General features: G+C 41.7%; 2 protein-coding genes across 2 annotated transcripts in view; one reads left to right on the top strand and one right to left on the bottom strand.

Annotated features, from left to right (window-relative positions):
- Window positions 1-21: 21 nt before the first annotated feature.
- On the bottom strand, window positions 22-18,180 carry sh2d3a (SH2 domain containing 3A). The gene is made up of 20 exons (XM_026171624.1): window positions 17,970-18,180; window positions 17,666-17,757; window positions 17,428-17,545; window positions 16,192-16,221; window positions 16,041-16,102; window positions 15,774-15,922; window positions 9,203-9,242; window positions 8,940-9,056; window positions 8,172-8,315; window positions 7,500-7,789; window positions 7,326-7,411; window positions 6,516-6,635; window positions 6,281-6,438; window positions 5,947-6,147; window positions 4,892-5,053; window positions 4,615-4,730; window positions 4,115-4,286; window positions 3,890-4,001; window positions 1,160-1,345; window positions 22-652 (listed from the first exon to the last, which is right to left on the bottom strand). Exons 2-20 carry the CDS (start codon window positions 17,753-17,755, stop codon window positions 477-479), a joined length of 2,529 nt encoding a protein of 842 aa, XP_026027409.1. The 5' UTR covers window positions 17,756-17,757; window positions 17,970-18,180; the 3' UTR covers window positions 22-476.
- The window catches only part of vav1 (vav guanine nucleotide exchange factor 1), a 29,263-nt gene continuing 23,994 nt past the window's right edge, over window positions 13,437-18,705 (top strand). The window contains exon 1 of the mRNA XM_026171621.1: window positions 13,437-13,705. The gene's annotated coding sequence lies outside the window, so the exon portion shown is untranslated. The remainder of the gene's footprint in view (window positions 13,706-18,705) is intronic.

Here is an 18,705-nt window from a genome sequence, read left to right as displayed (position 1 = left end):
GTGTTACTCATAAGAAACAAATGGCAAAGGAAAACTTTTATTTATGCTTCGAAACACTGAAGTGAAAAATAGAGTATCCAGTCAGGCTTCTTTAAACAATGATTTTTAAAAAAAGGATCAGAAATGTACATTTTGTAAACACATTCCAGTTTTTGGAAAAGCAATTTTGAAATCTGGCGCAGGCCTATTTCACAATAAAGGTCTGTGCACACATTCCTGTTTAAAAAAAAGAAAAGAAAAAGAAAGTTGTTAAGCTGTTGTTTGACGAGCTCGACATACAGTCTTTTCTCAGCAAGTACAGGAAGAAAAAAACAAAACAAAACATTTTTTTCTCTATTTTATCTCCCAGTAGAAATGTCTCTTCCTTTACCTCCACAGCACGCAGAGGCTCGGCTGAAACCTTTTCTCGTTTTCCTCAAGTGAAGAAAGTGCCGATTTCGCTCTCTGCTCAGAGAAACGGAGGGCTGAGGCTCAGGTTAAAGGTTCGGGTTGTCTTTAGATTCCAGTTTTTTTGAGAGGACACAAAGAACCTTATCAAACTTCTCATATCGCTCCTTCCTCTCTGCTCTTGCGCCCAGCTGACCCCAGAACAGCCGCAGGGCGAACTCTGTGCGGAAAGCCTCGAGCAGTTCGGGGATCGGCTCCCAGCCTCCTGTTGGAACAGTGCGTTGGACACTTAGTCAGATCAGATACCACCAAGATACAAGTTTCACAATGTACACAGTTTTTGAGCATAATGCTTTTTACTTTTCCACTTCCTGTCTCAGCCAGTGTTTATTTTATATTACAATGGGCTCGGTGCAAAAGCTACTCAGATGAACCAATTATCTGTAGCCTGTGGGAGCAATCCACTTCATTTCCATATTTCACAAAACACTCTCTCGACTTACTTAATAAAGCTGAAGGAAATTGATGCACAGTGAATATTCTGCTCACCATATCACCAGGTTGCCAGTTTTGGCTTCAACATTTTCTCGACTTGAATTTCAGCTCAGTAACACAGCTGCCTCCCAGCATCTTTACACAAGCTGTATTTGCCTTAAACGTTTTACTGAATATTATTTCCCCCCTCATTTGAACTCACGTGCACTGACATTTTTGTTTCCTTAATAACACTAATGATAATGTTGTACTGTATTGTGTGGATGAACGTGCATACCTGAGAGCAGAGCGTGTGCGTGCTCCTGATAATCATGGGCATGCAACGCAGCGCTGCGAGCAGATTGGAGGACATCATAGAGTAGCTGACAGCCTCTTTCACTGTCCTCTACTGGGTCCTCACCCTCCATTAGCATCAGCAGTGGAACCAGATGTGGCAAGGCTATGGGGCCCTGGACCACAGAGCCTGCAAACAAAAGCACTGCACCCATTAATCTCACAGGGGTAATGCAAAGATTTTACACATCAGTGTTTGCTTACACATTTCAGGGAATACTACATCAACTGCATATTCATAAGAGCTTAACATATATAATTAAAGCCTGACTGATGTATCAGCCAATATTAGATATTTGCCAATATTTGTATTAGCTGGCAACTGAAAATTTAGTAAAGGGGAAAAAAAAGGAAAGCGATTGACCATGCTATTCATGTTGATGTTGCATAGTTTGTCTGTGAGACGGCATTCTGCAACTTGATGTTTTTGGGACACCACAAACAGCCAGCTGATGCAAGGAGAACTGTGCAGATTGTAAATGACTAATTCACAAATTGTTGCGACAATAAAGGAAAAACTGCATTGTCACATTATCTAAGAAAGGACTGATAAATGATTACATATGTCAAATTTTAGTGAAAGTTATGTTTTGTGTGTTTGCCAAAATACATCAAATCGCCAAATATTAGTATTGGTCTTGATTGTGATTGTTGATTTGATTGTGCTCTATATGTAATTTCACTAGTTGGGACCACATTGTCATTTAGGTTTGACAGCTTGTCCAGTAGATGATGGCAGACGGCTTGACCATGAATTGAGGCTGCGGTTTAGGGAAGGCCGGGCAGATCCTCATGTAGTAATGAGGAGTGGCTGCATTGAGAAAGGGAGGGAGAGTGAGTGGGGCCTGAAAATGAGAATGCACAGCTTTCACACAGGGTCATAGACAGAGAACAGGAAGTGTATGGAGGCGTGGTCCTGCTCCTGAAATCCAGATAAACTATTTCCAATTATATTAAAGTTTAACCAAATGTGCACAGTACTGAGCAGAGTTACATAAAGTTCATTTTCTTGGTAGGCTTTCAAACTTAAGACTGTCCAGAGAAGAGAATGAATGATGCTGCAGGGCTTCTAGACAGGTCTTCATTATCCAGCTGCATGAAGTTATTTCATTTCTTTTTCTAACCTATACATGCTTAGCAACAATAATGAGAAAGTCTTGTTATTAATAAACCTATACATTCAAGAGGACATATTATACTTTCTTTGAATAATTAAAAAAAATATATTATTACTAAATTAGAAAAGCTTTAAATGGGGGAAAAATCCCATGCTGGTTCAGGCAGAGAAAAGCCCTCAGCTCCAGTCTCTTTCTCTCTCTGAGAGACTTTCTTCTAATTAGCTGGACCTCACCAAGCAGAACCTCCTTAGAGTTATATATGAGGAGCATAACAAGCATAACTGGACCTTAAATGAATTTGAATATTACACAGAAATCCTTGTGTTGTGAATTTACAGTGCTGTGCAAAAGTCTTGAGCCACCACTCATTTCTTTATATTTTGCCTCTAAGGAGCCAGACATCATTAATCGTTCTCCAGGTTTTTCTGATGCTCTTTCAAAGTTTCGGGCGTTGGTAGCTTTTTCACTCATTTTCGGTCCAGGCCTTGTACCTGACCACTTTCAGATGAATGGGAGTTTTTGTTTGTTTGTCAATGTTAAGATTCATCACCTAACTCATGTGATGAATCAGTGTTGTATCTGCATGTAACAGACAACTTAGCAAAGATGCACTTTAAAATTGTATCTTTAGGCACTTTGTACAGCTTGTGGGGGAAAAGTAGATAATTGTTCCTATTTCTTTAGCCGAATCTATGAAAAATGCCAAAGATAACAGTTTGACAGGCACAGAGTAGTATTTTTGCACCAGCAAGTTTTTTCCCAAAGAGCTGTTAGCTGTAAACTTGCCATATCTCAGCATTTTCTGCAGTCTCTCCTTAAAAAAGAAAGGAGGAAGGAAAGAAGGAAAACTATGCAAGTGGAGGACAAAAGAAGAAGTGGGAGGCATAAAAAAACTGTCTACAGCAGATAAACAGTCTGATATTCATGTCCTTAAGAAACAGAAAAAATACAGCAGAGGACTGAGACAGGACCTGAGTGATGAATTGATCCATTTACTGTTTGCTGAAGCCTCCTCAGAAATAAGTTAGCTGTCAAGAAGCCATTCTTACGCAAGGGAAATGAGGAGAAAGGGCTGAGGTGTGCCAAATTACACTAGAGGTAGACTGAAAATCACTGCCAACTGCTAGTATAAGGAGAAGGGATACTGCAGCAAAATCATGACAGAGAGAAGAAAAGAGGGACCAAAAAGCTTCCAAAGAAGAGCTTTGATTGTTCTTCAAGAAGCCTGGAGAACTGTTCCTGAAGACTACTTAAAGAAGTTACAAGAAAACCTGCCTAAGAGAGTCTAGGCCAGGTTGAAGAATACGCTCATTAGAAATCTACAAATTCTGTTTTTGCCTTACATACTGTATTTCCGTGCATGTTTGCACAAGTTTCAATAAATTGCTGCACCTATTTCCCCATTTTACAAGCCAAATCTAAAGAAATGAAGGGTGCTCGAGACTTTTGCACAGTACTGTATCTTTGTAACGCCTGATCAAACCACAAGAAACAAATATTTCTAACCGCGCTGAACAAAAGTAACTTGCATAGACGATGTAAACACAGCCACTCACCATCTCCCTCATTCAGCGACTTCATGAACGGTTTGAGATTCTTCTCAAATAAAACTGCGCTCTCTGTGTACTCCCTCCTCAGCTCTTTCCATGTCGCCTCCAGTCGCGTTATCTGCACATTTGTATGTAAACAAATATTCAATATATGCAAGAAAACTTGAACCGCATTTTACTTTGAATAATTTTACATCCAGCAATCACAGTCCTCTGTCATAAATACTCCACCTGAGGCATCTCCAGAGCCTTCATCACAGCTGAGAAAGAGTACAAGTTGTGGGTGTGCTCTTTCAGGGCCTGAGCCAATAAGATTACTTTGTGTAAAACAGATGCTCTCTGTTCCACCCTCCCTGTGCAGCCCAGGATATCCACTGCGACTCCCAGTGCTATTAGATGATGCCTAAAAAATTCACATTGAGTGGATTAGAGGCGTCTGAGTGGACAGAAGATTGAATGCAGTAACTGGTAAGGGACATTTTTCATTTCTGAACACTGGCTTTCACCCAACCAGAGTCCAAGCAAATACAGTTGAGGTGAAACGAATTTTGTGGTACCCAGAGAATTAAAAAAAAAAAAGATGTGCAAAAAACCCCAAACAAAGAAACAAATAAAAACTGATCCTTTTACAGTTTCTGTGTACAGCCACGAGATAAACCAACACCTCCAAGGATGACTGACAAAGTGTAACATTGGATTGATTTTTAAAATAGTGTGCAGGCTGCGTGTACCTCTCTAATAAATCCTGTCTTAACTGGTGTCCATGTGGCAGAGTGACAAGCTCCAGCCCTGAGCCAACTCCCATTAGCCTCTTCTGCTCATCGGTCACCCCGATGATGCGTGCAACCTGCACAATGAGCGATAAATGGCCAGTCAGATTCCTGATCCAAGAATTTCAACAGCTCATGTGTACATAAAGTGTTTATCAAACTACTCAAGATTAGAAACTACTGTTAAATTCAACACAGCTAAAGTTTTAAATGAGAAAAGAGTAAAAACCAGGGACACCTGGCAGTCAATGCTGAGCATGTGCAAAGCCATGGTTTTAGGGTCTGATCGGGTAAAGAGCTCTTTCAGCGTCACCAGGACGCTGTTCTCCAGAGGTCGGTTATTCTCAGGTAGGAGCAGCGACTTAAACTGATCCAACTGAAAACACGACTGTGACTCCATCTGTAATGAAGGCAGAAGAATATCATATACACACATGATACACATCATGCACATTAGTGTGCAGTTCTATATAACTGCACACTAATGTGCATGGATTGAATTTATTGTGAATATGAAGTTAAGACGGCAGAGTCAGGCTTTACAAACTGGCAAATACAATATGATTCTGACACCTGGTGGCAAAAAGGTAGTAAGTCAGTAATTAAAACTGCAGTAGAGAAACAACAGGAAATATGCATGCAATAGTGCAAAAAAAGTGTCACCTTTAATAACAGTCAAGGTCAATGTTGACATGATCTTAGGAACAATGGAAAACTTCCTCTTACGTCTGGGGTGGGGATCTCCAGGCCTCAAGGGCCGGTGTCCTGCAGGTTTTAGATGTGTCCTTGATCCAACACAGCTGATTCAAATGGCTAAATTTCCCCCTCAACATGTCTTCAAGTTCTCCAGAGGCCTGGTAATGAACTAATCATTTGATTCAGGTGTGTTGACCCAGGGTGCGATCTAAAACCTGCAGGACACCGGCCCTCGAGGCCTGGAGTTCCCTATTACTTTTAACTGGCAAGACTGGTACAGATACAGTTTCTGACACTGTCAGCTCTGTGTAGCTGACCAAACACTGATGTGGAAGTTGGAGCTGCTGTGCCTGTAGACGTATGCAACTATATCTAAGGTAAAGCAGATTTGATAGCACTGTGATGGATTACACAACTCCAACAATTTAAAGAGTACTCTTTTCATAAATCATAATCAAATAATTGGAAATCAACAGCCTCCCAGGGGAGCATAAAATAGATTTATGTACAGATAAGAACTTAATAGTTCCAGAAGCCTCAGAACCAATGGGAAATGTGAAAACTACAAACTGGAAGGTAATTATTATGTATACAAACATGTGGTCGTTCAAAGCACCAGTCCTCCACTTCCTTCTCTGCCTTTTTCTGGAACTGTTTGTCAAACAGCAGCTGTGAGGAGGCTTTTCTTTTCTCAGCCTCCAAAAAGCCAAAGGAAGTCTCTGTGAGGCGGGCACGGCTCTGCCACTTTTCTTCCGCACGCAGCTGATCCACATGACCTTTCCGCCGGCTCTGTGGCACCTAAACAGAACAAGAGGAGGGCTTAAGTCTCCACGGAGGATTTAGTTGTAGCTTGAAAGGCCTTCCTCATTTCTGCAAACATAAACAGTTACAACAGAAAGATGACATCAGCTGTGAAATTTTTTTCTTTTACCCGGATGACCAGCTCATTGTAGAAAGAAGAAGGGTCTTCATCCTGGTCTCTGGGTGGGGGAGGTACAGTATTGGAGAAAACAGTAGAAACCCTGAGAGGCTTAGGAGGAGCTCTGGGGTGTAGCTGCCCATCTGAACCTCTTAAAGTTGCACCACCACCTGCATCAGAGAGAGGGAAGCATGAGCTTTGTTTGTTAGATAAAGAAGTTCTCCATGCGCGTGGCTCTCCACGTTACCTGGATGGGAAGGTCGTGCGTGTCGTGGCTGTGGGCTCAGAAGGGGCTCGCTGCCTGTCCGAAACACTGGGGAGATTTGGGCAGGGCTAGTGTCCTCAGACTGAAGGTTCTGTGGAACACCTGTATGAAGAAGGTGACAGAGCACTGAAGATGGAGCGTGGATGAGTCTCCAAGCATGACAGTGACCCAAAACATATCCAAGGCAACAAAGAAGTGGCTAAAGAAGAAGCACATTAAGGCCATGGAGTGATGGAGGGGCTGAAGCTTCGAGTTGGCCTAAAGGATTTAGAGTGTTTCTGTACAGAGGAGGGGGTCAAGATCCCTCCTGAGGTGTGTCCAAATGTATGGTGACCAACTACATGGAACCTCTTACCTTTGAGCTTGCCATCAAATACTAAGTCATGTCGGGGATCAAATACTTATTTCACTTAACGTAAATTCATCAAATCAATTCATAACTTTTATATAATGTGTTCTTTCTGGATTTGTGGATAAAATCCCCCTCTCTCCATAAAACTACCATAAATACAAGAGACTGTTCATTTCTTTGGAAGCACACTTACAGCTTCAGCAGGGGATTAAATAATCATTTCCCCACCACTGTATGTGTATAATGATCTTTGAAACCCTTATCACAATCCAACACAGAAAAACAAAAACATATCAAATGTTTAAATTCCAAAAAAGAATTTAAACATATTCCTTTTTTCTGAGGGGGTCAGAACTGGTTTGGCAGCACGAGTGGTACATCAAGCAGCTGACATTAATGTTGCTGTTCTGCAAATACGCTGCATGTTTGCAATACTGTACCAGTTCGTAGGTTGCTGTCAGACTGTGCAGTCTGAAGTGAAGGCCTCCGTCCCACGTTCTCCAAGTTAGCAGGATGACTTCCACTTCTGCCACACATCAAACAACGCTCAGTAACTTTGCTTTAAATCTCAGTTCTGTGTATGAATGTGCACCACACCAATTACGTTCTCGCACCTCAGCAGCGGATTGGCAACTTCCAGTGTGTCGGCATGTGTGGAGCTGAGGCTGCGTCTTTTGCCGTGCTCGGTCTGTTTTTCTCCACCTGCAACTTTATTACAGCTGCTTTTGGACGTGGCCTGTCGCTCGGTGATGACACGCAGAGGAAGGGTCCGTGTGATTGGGTGAAAGATGACAGCGCCCGAACCCTGGGAGATGGGCCGGCGCCCGCCCACGTGGAAACGAACGAGAGCGGGAACGCTGTCAAAGCGATCCTCCTCAAACTGGAACAGCTCCCGAGAGTAGCCCTGTCACACAGATGGAGGCACAGTCACACACACAAACTTACACACAACGTGTCAAGCAAAGGCAGTAAAGACGTATTGTTAACAACAACAAAAAATGGCTAGTGTAGCTTGCAGCTGTGGTGACCCAGAATCATTACTGTTACTTTTAAGTTGGTATTGATTAAAAAATAATAATAATAATTACAATTTATATGTGTATATATATACAAACATCACACAAGATCTCAAACTTCTTTAGCAGCATTAATATTTTTATGAATTATTTTTATTTATATTTGTTTTTTCTATTGATCTACGGCCAGACATATGGTATGTGCTGTGTGTGTTGTTTGAGACATGGATTGTTGTCAGGTTAGCATGAGCACACGTAGCACAGACACACCTTTTTTGGTCGGAGGACCACTCGTATGACTTTAAAGTGCATGGGGCTGTTCTTCCAAAAGCAGGTCAAAACATAGTCGCCCGCGGAGGAGCTCGATTCTCGGACCAGAAAGTCCCCATCCCTCTCCAGCAGAGACTCGGCAGCCTGGAGAAGAGTCAGCAGGTTAGCTTTGACAGCCAGACAATTACCACACACACTCTCATGTCTGTGTGATAGATACAATGAGTTGCCAGTCAGCTAAAGATAAGTGTTTTAGATGTTCAAGAATGATGTATGATTACTGTAAAGGATATTTATGGTGAGCTATGCTGTTAAACTTAGCCTTCATTTACTTATTCACCTGTTTTTAAACAGGAAGTGGCACTTGAATGAAAACTGGCAATAAGTCTGTATACTGAAGAAAACGTCAATGCTACCTTTATCCAAATGTAATAACAGTAGCAGCTACACTCATTATATCCTGTTTGCTTGTTTGATCTGCAAAATCCAAAAACTGCGAGAACAAGAAACAACTTCCTTGAGGTTTCACTGAATGCCTGACAACCCCAGATGAAGTCACAACTGCAGGAAGTTGGTTTTTTGTGTCTATTTCTGCACTGTCTGTTTACAGTCTTCATGCTAGGCTGACACACAATAACGAGCTACTAGGTGTAACTTGATATTTATTTTGTACAAACATGAAAGTCTAACTTTTCACAGTACAGCAAATAACCATATTTCCAGAGGGGAAGTAAATCTGTTGCTTAAACGTGTAGATCTGATGTGCACCTCTCGGTTCAGCGGTCCGTGGTACCACGCGTGGCTCCTTGGGTCGTCAGTGCTAAGCTTCAGCTCTTCTTCCAGCTCCTTCTTCAGTGAGTCCATCTCTTTTCGACCTCCAAACACCTACAGCACAAAACACAGCAGCCCCCGCAGAGGCCAGAGATACACTGCTGATTTCGTGCTCATATTCTGCATGAACGAGGATTTAAAGGGAAATTTATAGAATGAAAAAGAAAACAGCCAGAAAGGCCATTTGCTTAAGCTCTTACCTTCAGCTGGCTGAAGTATGCAGCGACACTTCTCCTCTTGCTGAAAAACAAGAAGTGATTCGGAGTTACTCGTCTGAACCCCAGAGAGCCACAGATGATGGTGCCATGTTTTTCCTCTGAACAAAAGCAGCACGAGGATGGAAGGTCCAAGGTCTGGGTGTGCGATTAACACCAGAAAATCTGAACAACTTTTAACAGCCTGCCTTCATTTTCTTCCTTCCTTCCTCCCCAAGCTTCCACCTTCCTGCCTCTGTATACACAAGGCTTGCAGATGAAGAGGTCAGACAACTTATAACAGGGCTGGAAAAAGATACCTCCCACAGATTATATTAACTATTCCATAAAAGGTCCATCTGTGTCACTGGAACAAATGATCTGTTTAGGGATTGCTTGTGCACAAACAGTGATGGAAGGTGATTTGAGCCTGGACATCACCACTATCAACATCTAAACAAAACCCGCCAGATTTTTTATGGTTTTCTTTGGTTTATGCAGAGAAGTATATTCTGATTACAAAAACAAATTTAGGATCCTCAAATCATACGAGTGCAATTGTTCTGATGAGTCCTGTTTTGTGTCTTTTAATTGTTTGTTCAGTTTACTGTTAAATTAACCTCATCAAACTGAGTCTTTATTTTCAGATCTATACCTTTGCAAAAACCTTTGCAAACAAGTCATAATTTTATATCCCCAAATCACCAAAAATGTTCTTTTCAGACATATAATCTAAAAAACTAGAATATGCATATTTTTAAATGACAACTAAGTCTTTAACACGAGAGTTATTCAACGGTTGTTAAAAAAAAGTCCACCAACCTTCCAGAAAAAAAAATCATATGACCTCCATGACCTCATCCTACCTGCTTTCACTAGCAATGAAGCCTGACAGCAGCTTTCTCTTCCATGTTTGTCCTCACTGAATTCAAGAGCAGGCGTCCACCAGACTGACAGCAGCCCTTGAAAACTTGCTCCCTGAACAATTTTGTAACATCAGAAATCTTCATCCTGTATGCCTTTTAAATATTCCACTCAGGAGTTTTCTTCTTATTAACTAATCCACCTGTCATTTGATCTATAAATTTTACAAAATGGCAAAATAATAATAATAGTAATCACACTTTCCTAAAGCCAAAAATCCAACTTCCACATAACACAAAGCAAAACAGCAAATCCCCCAAACTGAGAAGCTGCAAAGATCTAAAAACAATTAATTAACTGGGTATGAAGCTCAATCCAAAACACAGGCCAGAGAAATAGCCTTTAATTGTGCTAAGAGGTAGTTTCAGTCTGTGTCTAAACCCTGTGGCAGTGGATAAGTACACTTTAAAAAAAAATGAAAGGAAACACTTAAATCTCCCACATGTTTGCACTGAGGAGGAGACGCTCTGTATCTCATTGCACATCTGGATGGTGACAATAAAAGCATTCTGTTCTCTATTGTAAATCACACATCAGCGTTTGATGAAGGAAATACTCAAACTGAAAATCTTTACTGACATACACTGAGTAATTCAAAGAGAACAAAATGATGTCACAGTGGTCAGTTGGGACGATTAATCATTAACCCCTTGAAGGTTGGAACCACAATCAAACCAAAAATCTGAGATAAAAACTGAAACCACAGGCTGACACACTACAGGGAGTGCAGAATTATTAGGCAAATGAGTATTTTGTCCACATCATCCTCTTCGTGCATGTTGTCTTACTCCAAGCTGTATAGGCTCAAAAGCCTACTACCAATTAAGCATATTAGGTGATGTGCATCTCTGTAATGAGAAGGGGTGTGGTCTAATGACATCAACACCCTATATCAGGTGTGCATAATTATTAGGCAACGTCCTTTCCTTTGGCAAAATGGGTCAAAAGAAGGACTTGACAGGCTCAGAAAAGTCAAAAATAGTGAGATATCTTGCAGAGGGATGCAGCAGTCTCAAAATTGCAAAGCTTCTGAAGCGTGATCATCGAACAATCAAGCGTTTCATTCAAAATAGTCAACAGGGTCGCAAGAAGCGTGTGGAAAAACCAAGGCGCAAAATAACTGCCCATGAACTGAGAAAAGTCAAGCGTGCAGCTGCCAAGATGCCACTTGCCACCAGTTTGGCCATATTTCAGAGCTGCAACATCACTGGAGTGCCCAAAAGCACAAGGTGTGCAATACTCAGAGACATGGCCAAGGTAAGAAAGGCTGAAAGACGACCACCACTGAACAAGACACACAAGCTGAAACGTCAAGACTGGGCCAAGAAATATCTCAAGACTGGTTTTTCTAAGGTTTTATGGACTGATGAAATGAGAGTGAGTCTTGATGGGCCAGATGGATGGGCCCGTGGCTGGATTGGTAAAGGGCAGAGAGCTCCAGTCCCACTCAGACGCCAGCAAGGTGGAGGTGGAGTACTGGTTTGGGCTGGTATCATCAAAGATGAGCTTGTGGGGCCTTTTCGGGTTGAGGATGGAGTCAAGTTCAACTCCCAGTCCTACTGCCAGTTTCTGGAAGACACCTTCTTCAAGCAGTGGTACAGGAAGAAGTCTGCATCCTTCAAGAAAAACATGATTTTCATGCAGGACAATGCTCCATCACACGCGTCCAAGTACTCCACAGCGTGGCTGGCAAGAAAGGGTATAAAAGAAGTAAAACTAATGACATGGCCTCCTTGTTCACCTGATCTGAACCCCATTGAGAACCTGTGGTCCATCATCAAATGTGAGATTTACAAGGAGGGAAAACAGTACACCTCTCTGAACAGTGTCTGGGAGGCTGTGGTTGCTGCTGCACGCAATGTTGATGGTGAACAGATCAAAACACTGACAGAATCCATGGATGGCAGGCTTTTGAGTGTCCTTGCAAAGAAAGGTGGCTATATTGGTCGCTGATTTGTTTTTGTTTTGTTTTTGAATGTCAGAAATGTATATTTGTGAATGTGGAGATGTTATATTGGTGTCACTGGTAAAAATAAATAATTGAAATGGGTATATATTTGTTTTTTGTTAAGTTGCCTAATAATTATGCACAGTAATAGTCACCTGCACACACAGATATCCCCCTAAAATAGCTGAAACTAAAAACAAACTAAAAACTACTTCCAAAAACATTCAGCTTTGATATTAATGAGTTTTTTGGGTTCATTGAGAACATGGTTGTTGTTCAATAATAAAATTATTCCTCAAAAATACAACTTGCCTAATAATTCTGCACTCCCTGTATTGTCGTAATGTGTCACGGTAGTGTGTATTGGCTGTGCAAACCCACAACAACCTCGGTGTGTGGGTCTATTCGGTGGAGTCACCGATACATGACATCCCAGAGGCTTTCAAATGGATTCAGGTCAGGGAAGCATCAGAACCATAACACCATCACAGCCTTCGTACAGGTAGCAGGTTTAGTGTAATATACGAGTTATGTTGAGGGGTGTCCCATGTTGATAATAAAAACAACAACAGCAACAATAATAATAATAATGGACATTTTGAACAGAGTGAAGGAGGTTTCTTCCTGTTATAAGGGAGTTTTTCCTTTCCACTGTCGCCAAGTGCTTGTTCATAGGGGGGTTTTCTGGGGTTTTCTCTTTGTTATTGCAAGGTCCTTACCTCACAATATAAAGTGCTTTGAGATGACTGCTATTGCGATTTGGCGCTATATAAATAAAACCGGGGGGTAAAAAACTAAAATTGAAGGACATCCGAATAAATCACAGTTGTAAGATTTTCTGTGTGGTTCTTAGTTCAACATCCGGTCTGAGGGGCGTTGGTCTGGGCAGAAACACCTGTACAACGCGCTGGACAGCCAGCTATTGAGAAATGTAACCTGACACCACATATTTCTATGTTTGATACAATTTTATTAAAGTTCTCTGGAAATTTGGCACACCAGAGGAGACAGCTGCCATTATATCCTCTAACAGCTCTTGTTGTCAACCTGAACATTCTTCGACAGCGTCTAAACTTGCCAGTGCCTTAAAATTGTGCAACAGGTCGTTAGTTCGCTGGCAGAGGTACAGGTAACAACAACCCAAAAGTAACCACTCTCGACTTTTTGGTTCTAGCTTTACCACTTCGTGTGCTGAGTTCTGAGTACTGCATGTTCAGAAAATGTCCAGAAAGCCTTGCACAATCCGCAATAAAAGGTAAATTAACTGTTGAGAAAACACCCGTCTTAACCTCCAACATCTCGCGTTAGTTAAAGTTGTTCGTTGTTTAAAAAAAACGGCACTGACGGCGGTCAGCGGTCCGTCCTACCTGTCAGCCCGACTCACAGCTCACTCTCCGCGGACATGTTTTACTGTTTGCGGTCCGAGTTCACACCAACAAACAACAGCTGGGAAGTTTAACGTTGTGTCCGTCTGTGCTGCGGTCCCTCCCAGCTCCCCCCTCCTCTCTTCTCCCTCCTGCCTGAGTCGTGCTCAGTACGAGTTCCCACAAGTTGCCCTCAGCTCTCCTCCTCCCCGCCCCTGGCCCCGGTGCTGAAACGCCGCTATCTGTCTGGCATTCCTCGGATACCGACGCAAGGTGAGCTGACACAGCAGCACCTGGGACGACAGGAAGGTGGGGAGCTGTATGGGGGTATATCCTACATGTGGAGCTGGTTTAGATGTCAACTTGGCCAACATTTTATTTTATCACACAAACTGAAGGTCGGTATTGGGCAAAACACGGTCAAGGGCGAGCATAGGATTTAAAAACAAAAGAAGCAGTTGAAGGCTGGGGGGTTACCATGAATAGAAATTTAAAAAAAAATTAAAGTAGAAAATAGATATTATTGTTATTATCATCATTATTATTATTATTATTATTATTGTTAGAAGAAGAAGAAGAAGAAACAAATGGAAATTTGCTAATAGTATTGCATGAAAAATGACCTAAGCAATAATTTGGAATTGGGGTGAAAGAAGTGTTAAGATGATTTACCAAAACATACACATTACTGCACTACAGTCTGTAATATTTGCACAAGTAAAAGTCCCTGCATAGAAAAGCAATACCATCCAATTATGGCCTAAACATAGTTAGTATAAAGAACAGAGCAGTTCACAATGTTGCAGCTGCTGTTTGTTTTATTTACTTTATATACTGCTGAGTAGCTGGTACCTTTTACAATCTGGCATGATTACTAAGTTTATATTTTATATGAATAATCTAAGCAGTATTTAGTAACCAGTGTTACGTGGAGTAACTAGATTTGCCTCTTTATGTGGGAGTGGACAACATGTTTGTCCCTAGTCCTAGGAACATCATGAAGCATTGTCCCACATTTTGACTTGTTTTTGCAGGTCATGCACTTTTCTAGTCAGAAGAAGCTTATCCTGTCTAGTACCATCAGGGAACGCTACAAGTCACCAAAAAGCTTTTTTGTTGAATATGATGGGAAAAAAATAACGTAAACGTAGTATATGTGTTCATTCTTGGATGAAAATGGTTAAAACTGTCAGATATTGCTCAAAACAAGGTATGCTAGTCTATGGATAGATAGAGTAGCATACCTTGTCTATGTACCTGTCTGTCTCTCAGCATTGTTGACATGTCCCACTTTGTCCCACACAGACACAGTGTTTGCCCCACATTCAGTTTATTGGAAACCGATCACCCTGCTATTGTAGCACTCCTGCACATGCTTTCCTCATCAACAGATTTTACTAAGTCTTTCTTAAGCACAACAAATGCTGTTTGTTTTATGCCTCTTTATACTTTAACAGATGTTGATAATAGAAAGATAAATTGCTCCTGACCTGTCACATCCACTGAGGAGGAGCAACAGAAATCTTACACACAGGCATCTCAAAATTTAAAAAGTAAGTGCATGACTGGATGTTATATATTGGATATAAATAGCCTTTGGATCAGTAAAACTGATTACAGGTGAGGTGATGAGCAGACCTATAGAAAGGAGGTGATATGCTAATATGTAAACGGTCACTTCACACATTATAAAACTATCTTTTCACACACACTTGAAGCTGTATTTAGCCGTGCAGGTGGGTTTGGTTTTCCGTGCTCAAATGTTCAAATATCCACATCTACAGCTGCCCTCAGACATAGGATGCTAAACTATTGTTTGTCCATCTCAGATCTGCTGAAAAACTCCATCGCTGCCTGTTTTGAGAGAAAATAACAGTTAACTGATTCTTTTATGGAGATCTTCTTCATAAGGTCTCTGGATGATTCAAACAAACTGGAACAATGGGTTTAGGAAGGACATGACTTGGGTCAAGGTTGCCACTTACCAGGAATAGAGTGAAAATACATGCTTTTTGTAATTTGAATGAACTGGATTTTGTTGCTGGAGATAGTCTGGAGCTAAATCTTCTTCTTTGTAATTGTTTGGACTGTAAGGATTGAACACTTGCAGACGCGTACTTTCACTTTGTCACTGAGTTCTTGACCTTCGTCAGTGGGAGGTGGGACTCAGTGCAGCGTAACATCCTGTCATTTAATATTCATAAAGGCTTTTCATTCGTAATGTCTTTTCAGGCCCATTTATGGATAACTGATTGTTTGCCCCGCCTTACAAACTCTGAGTTAGACTTTGTGAGGTCAAATGTAATCATTAGCCAGAAGGTGGAGGCGGGGGTCACTTTACCTGTGTTTGCTGTCCTGACAGGTGTTGTTACTGATGTTGTCCTCGTCCAGGGGGCGGAGCTGCGAGCAGGAGGCCGACAGGCGATGTTTCTTGTCAGCGCGCTGGAGGCGGGGCAGAACACTCTGACGAAACAGATCCTTCGGCCTCTCCTGCACGCAAAGGCAAATCCCCAGTTAGTGTTGCCTCTGGAGCAGCTGTCTGCATTGCGTTAGGACTTCAGCTGTTTTGTGATGTTCACAGCTTGCAGTGCAAACTTTGCGAGCTCACCAGATCCATGGACGATCCCAGCGAATATTTTCGGCTCACTCTGCGCTTTATGACTTGCCCACCTCAGAGGACAGAAGGACATTTTTAATGGCACAGGTTGACATGCTGGAAAACAGAGTTAAAGAAGAGTTGAAGAAGACAAGATCCGTACCGCTGCCTTGACTGTCCGTTAGAATTGAAGCTGGAATTTTAAAAAAACATAGTCAATGTTAATTTAAATTAATTGGTGATTAAAGTCTGTTAGTTTTTGTCTTTTCATCCACAGAACTGTTCAGCATATTTGTTTATTTCCAAGCATGCACTGTGCCAGATATTAAATAAGTTGTGAGTTCATCATTCGTTCAGAGATCTTCACCTACTTTCATTTATACTAAGCACCAAGAGCCAGAAAAAACCCTAAAAAGATAACATTTGACTTCATAAACCGACTCGTCACGCACTGCGTTAATTATTCTAACAGATTCTGCTCTGTGAAAGTTAAGGATGAATCAACCCAAGATAAGATGTTATCTTTCTGTCTGTGTTCTTTCGTAACAGAGACATACACTCACTGGCCACTTTGTTAGGTACACATGTTGATGCATATATAGCACGGCGTGGTCGCTGCCTCCTAGACAGGCTGGTCTGATTATTTCAGAAACTGCTGATTTCCTGGGATTTTTCCACACAATTATCTCAAGAATTTACAAGTGGCAGTTCTCTGGGTGAAAACGACTTGTTGATGTCAGAGGTCACGAGCGAATGGCCAAACAGCTTTGAGCTGATAGGAAGGCAGCAGTAACTCAAATAACCAGACATTAGAGGCGAGGTACTCAGAAGAGCATCTCTGACCACACATGTCAAACCTTAAATCCCTTCAGAGCACAAGACCACACAGGGTGCTACTCTATTTAGCTAGGAACAGGAAACTGAGGCCTACAGTGCGCTTGAATTCACCAAAATTGGATAGTAGGAGATTAGAAAAAACATTGCCTGGTCTGATGAGTCTTGATTTTTGCTTGGATGCAAGGTCAGAATTTGGCATAAAAAGACATGGATGCAAGCATGGATGCATCCAATAGAGCATGTTGTAGGATGTGATGAAACGGGAAATGTGGTCATGGATGTGCTGCATGTTTATTGGCTGCACATCCATGACCACATTTACTTTTGTCATGTCAGTATGAACCAAAATCTTCCAGGATATAAGTGGAGTGGGATAAACTATTGAAATACATGATTTACCAAAAGAAAGCCTGACAAAACTGTAATCTGTGATGTGATAATGCTCCACTTTATATGCTGTCGTCCAGTACGTTTCAATATTTAATCAGCATATTTATACATAATCTCCAAACTTCCCAGCCCTTGTGTGTACGTGCAAATGCATCTAGCGAATGCATGTCACCGTAGTGTGGGTCCATTCGCTCTCTCTGTTTTGAAAGCTGGTTGAGGATGGTTTCTCTGTGTGTTGCATCTTCTATCCCTGCATCCTTCAACTCTCCGTCCGTCACATTCAGCAAACCCTGTAAACAAGTAAACAAACAAACAAAGCCAGGCCGGGAACATCATTTAAAAAAAGGCAATGATTAGGGTACAAGAAAAAAAAAGAAAAAATATGCATTTTGAATATTTACTGTTCATACCTCCAGACCATAATATTCATTTTCAAGTATCTTGGTGTACTGGGGCAGGCCAATCTGTCTCAGCCACCAGGCGATGGAGCGATTATTCATGTCTGAACAGCAAGTTGGGGGGAAGATACGGATTACATACCAGCACATATGCAAACACGCACATGCTTGCACATGTTTCTGTGCATAAGAGTTTTAGAAGAAACACAAATGAAGGATCAGCCTGATTATCAGCTTACTTCCAGAAAGCAGCCAGCTAGAAACACAAGCAGACAGTCCAGTTTGCCTTGCAGCAGCTACAGTATGCAACGCCTACCTGTTTACTGGGTCCCCCGTCTCACTCTGGGAGTCTTCTCTCTCTTCTCTTTTTAATATCTCTCTTTCATTCTGCTTTTTTCTTTCCTTACTTTTCCTCCCTTCTTTGAGTAGTCCTTGTCAAAGTTTCTTATATCATTAAGTCTGCCTCTCACTTTCTGTTTGTGGTAATAGTGGAAGCCCGCTCCCCCTCAAACCTGCGGGGTCAACAGAAAGCCAATCAGATTTTACACTGGGAACACAGCACCCTGCCCAAAACGGCAAATCACATCACAGGAATCCTCTTGAGTTCTCGGTAGGTGGAGAGCGCAGGTAGAGACATGCCGTGAGATAGATACAGAGTTCCAAAAAACAAGAAGGGGGATATTAAATGTTAGGCAGCTGTCAGCATGTCAAGTCAGAGATAGGCATGCAGGCCCAGCGGTATGTCTTCCAACCTGTCTGACTGTCTGTTAAGGTAGCATGTTGTGAGATACAGTCCCTGCAGGAATACTGGTGCTTTGCATGAGGGTGACACCCAGTGTTGAAGTGAAAAGTGACACAGACCTGCCAGTTTTATACAACAAAAGGCAATTTACTCAACTTGATGGCAAGTGCTCAGCATATGTAAAGCCGCAGTATGTTAATCTGAAAGTAAAGAGTGTCAGTAACTAAGGAAATTAAATGGGGACAGTTTGGGTGTTTACTTTTTCTACAGAGACTATGGAGCATTAAGTATTTTTGAAGTTTCATACAAA

The sequence above is a fragment of the Astatotilapia calliptera genome, chromosome 6 (genome assembly GCF_900246225.1).
Source record: "Astatotilapia calliptera chromosome 6, fAstCal1.2, whole genome shotgun sequence".
Classification (NCBI taxonomy): domain Eukaryota; kingdom Metazoa; phylum Chordata; class Actinopteri; order Cichliformes; family Cichlidae; genus Astatotilapia; species Astatotilapia calliptera.
This window is presented reverse-complemented; position numbering and strand designations above follow the sequence as displayed.

Coding starts and splice junctions, on each gene's coding strand:
- sh2d3a (XM_026171624.1), bottom strand. CDS start 17,755: ATGAATAATCGCTCCATCGCCTGGTGGCTGAGACAGATTGGCCTGCCC. Junction 16,103..16,191: donor AACGGACAGTCAAGGCAGCG/GTACGGATCTTG, acceptor CTGTCCTCTGAG/GTGGGCAAGTCATAAAGCGC. Junction 653..1,159: donor CGCACACGCTCTGCTCTCAG/GTATGCACGTTC, acceptor CTGTTCCAACAG/GAGGCTGGGAGCCGATCCCC.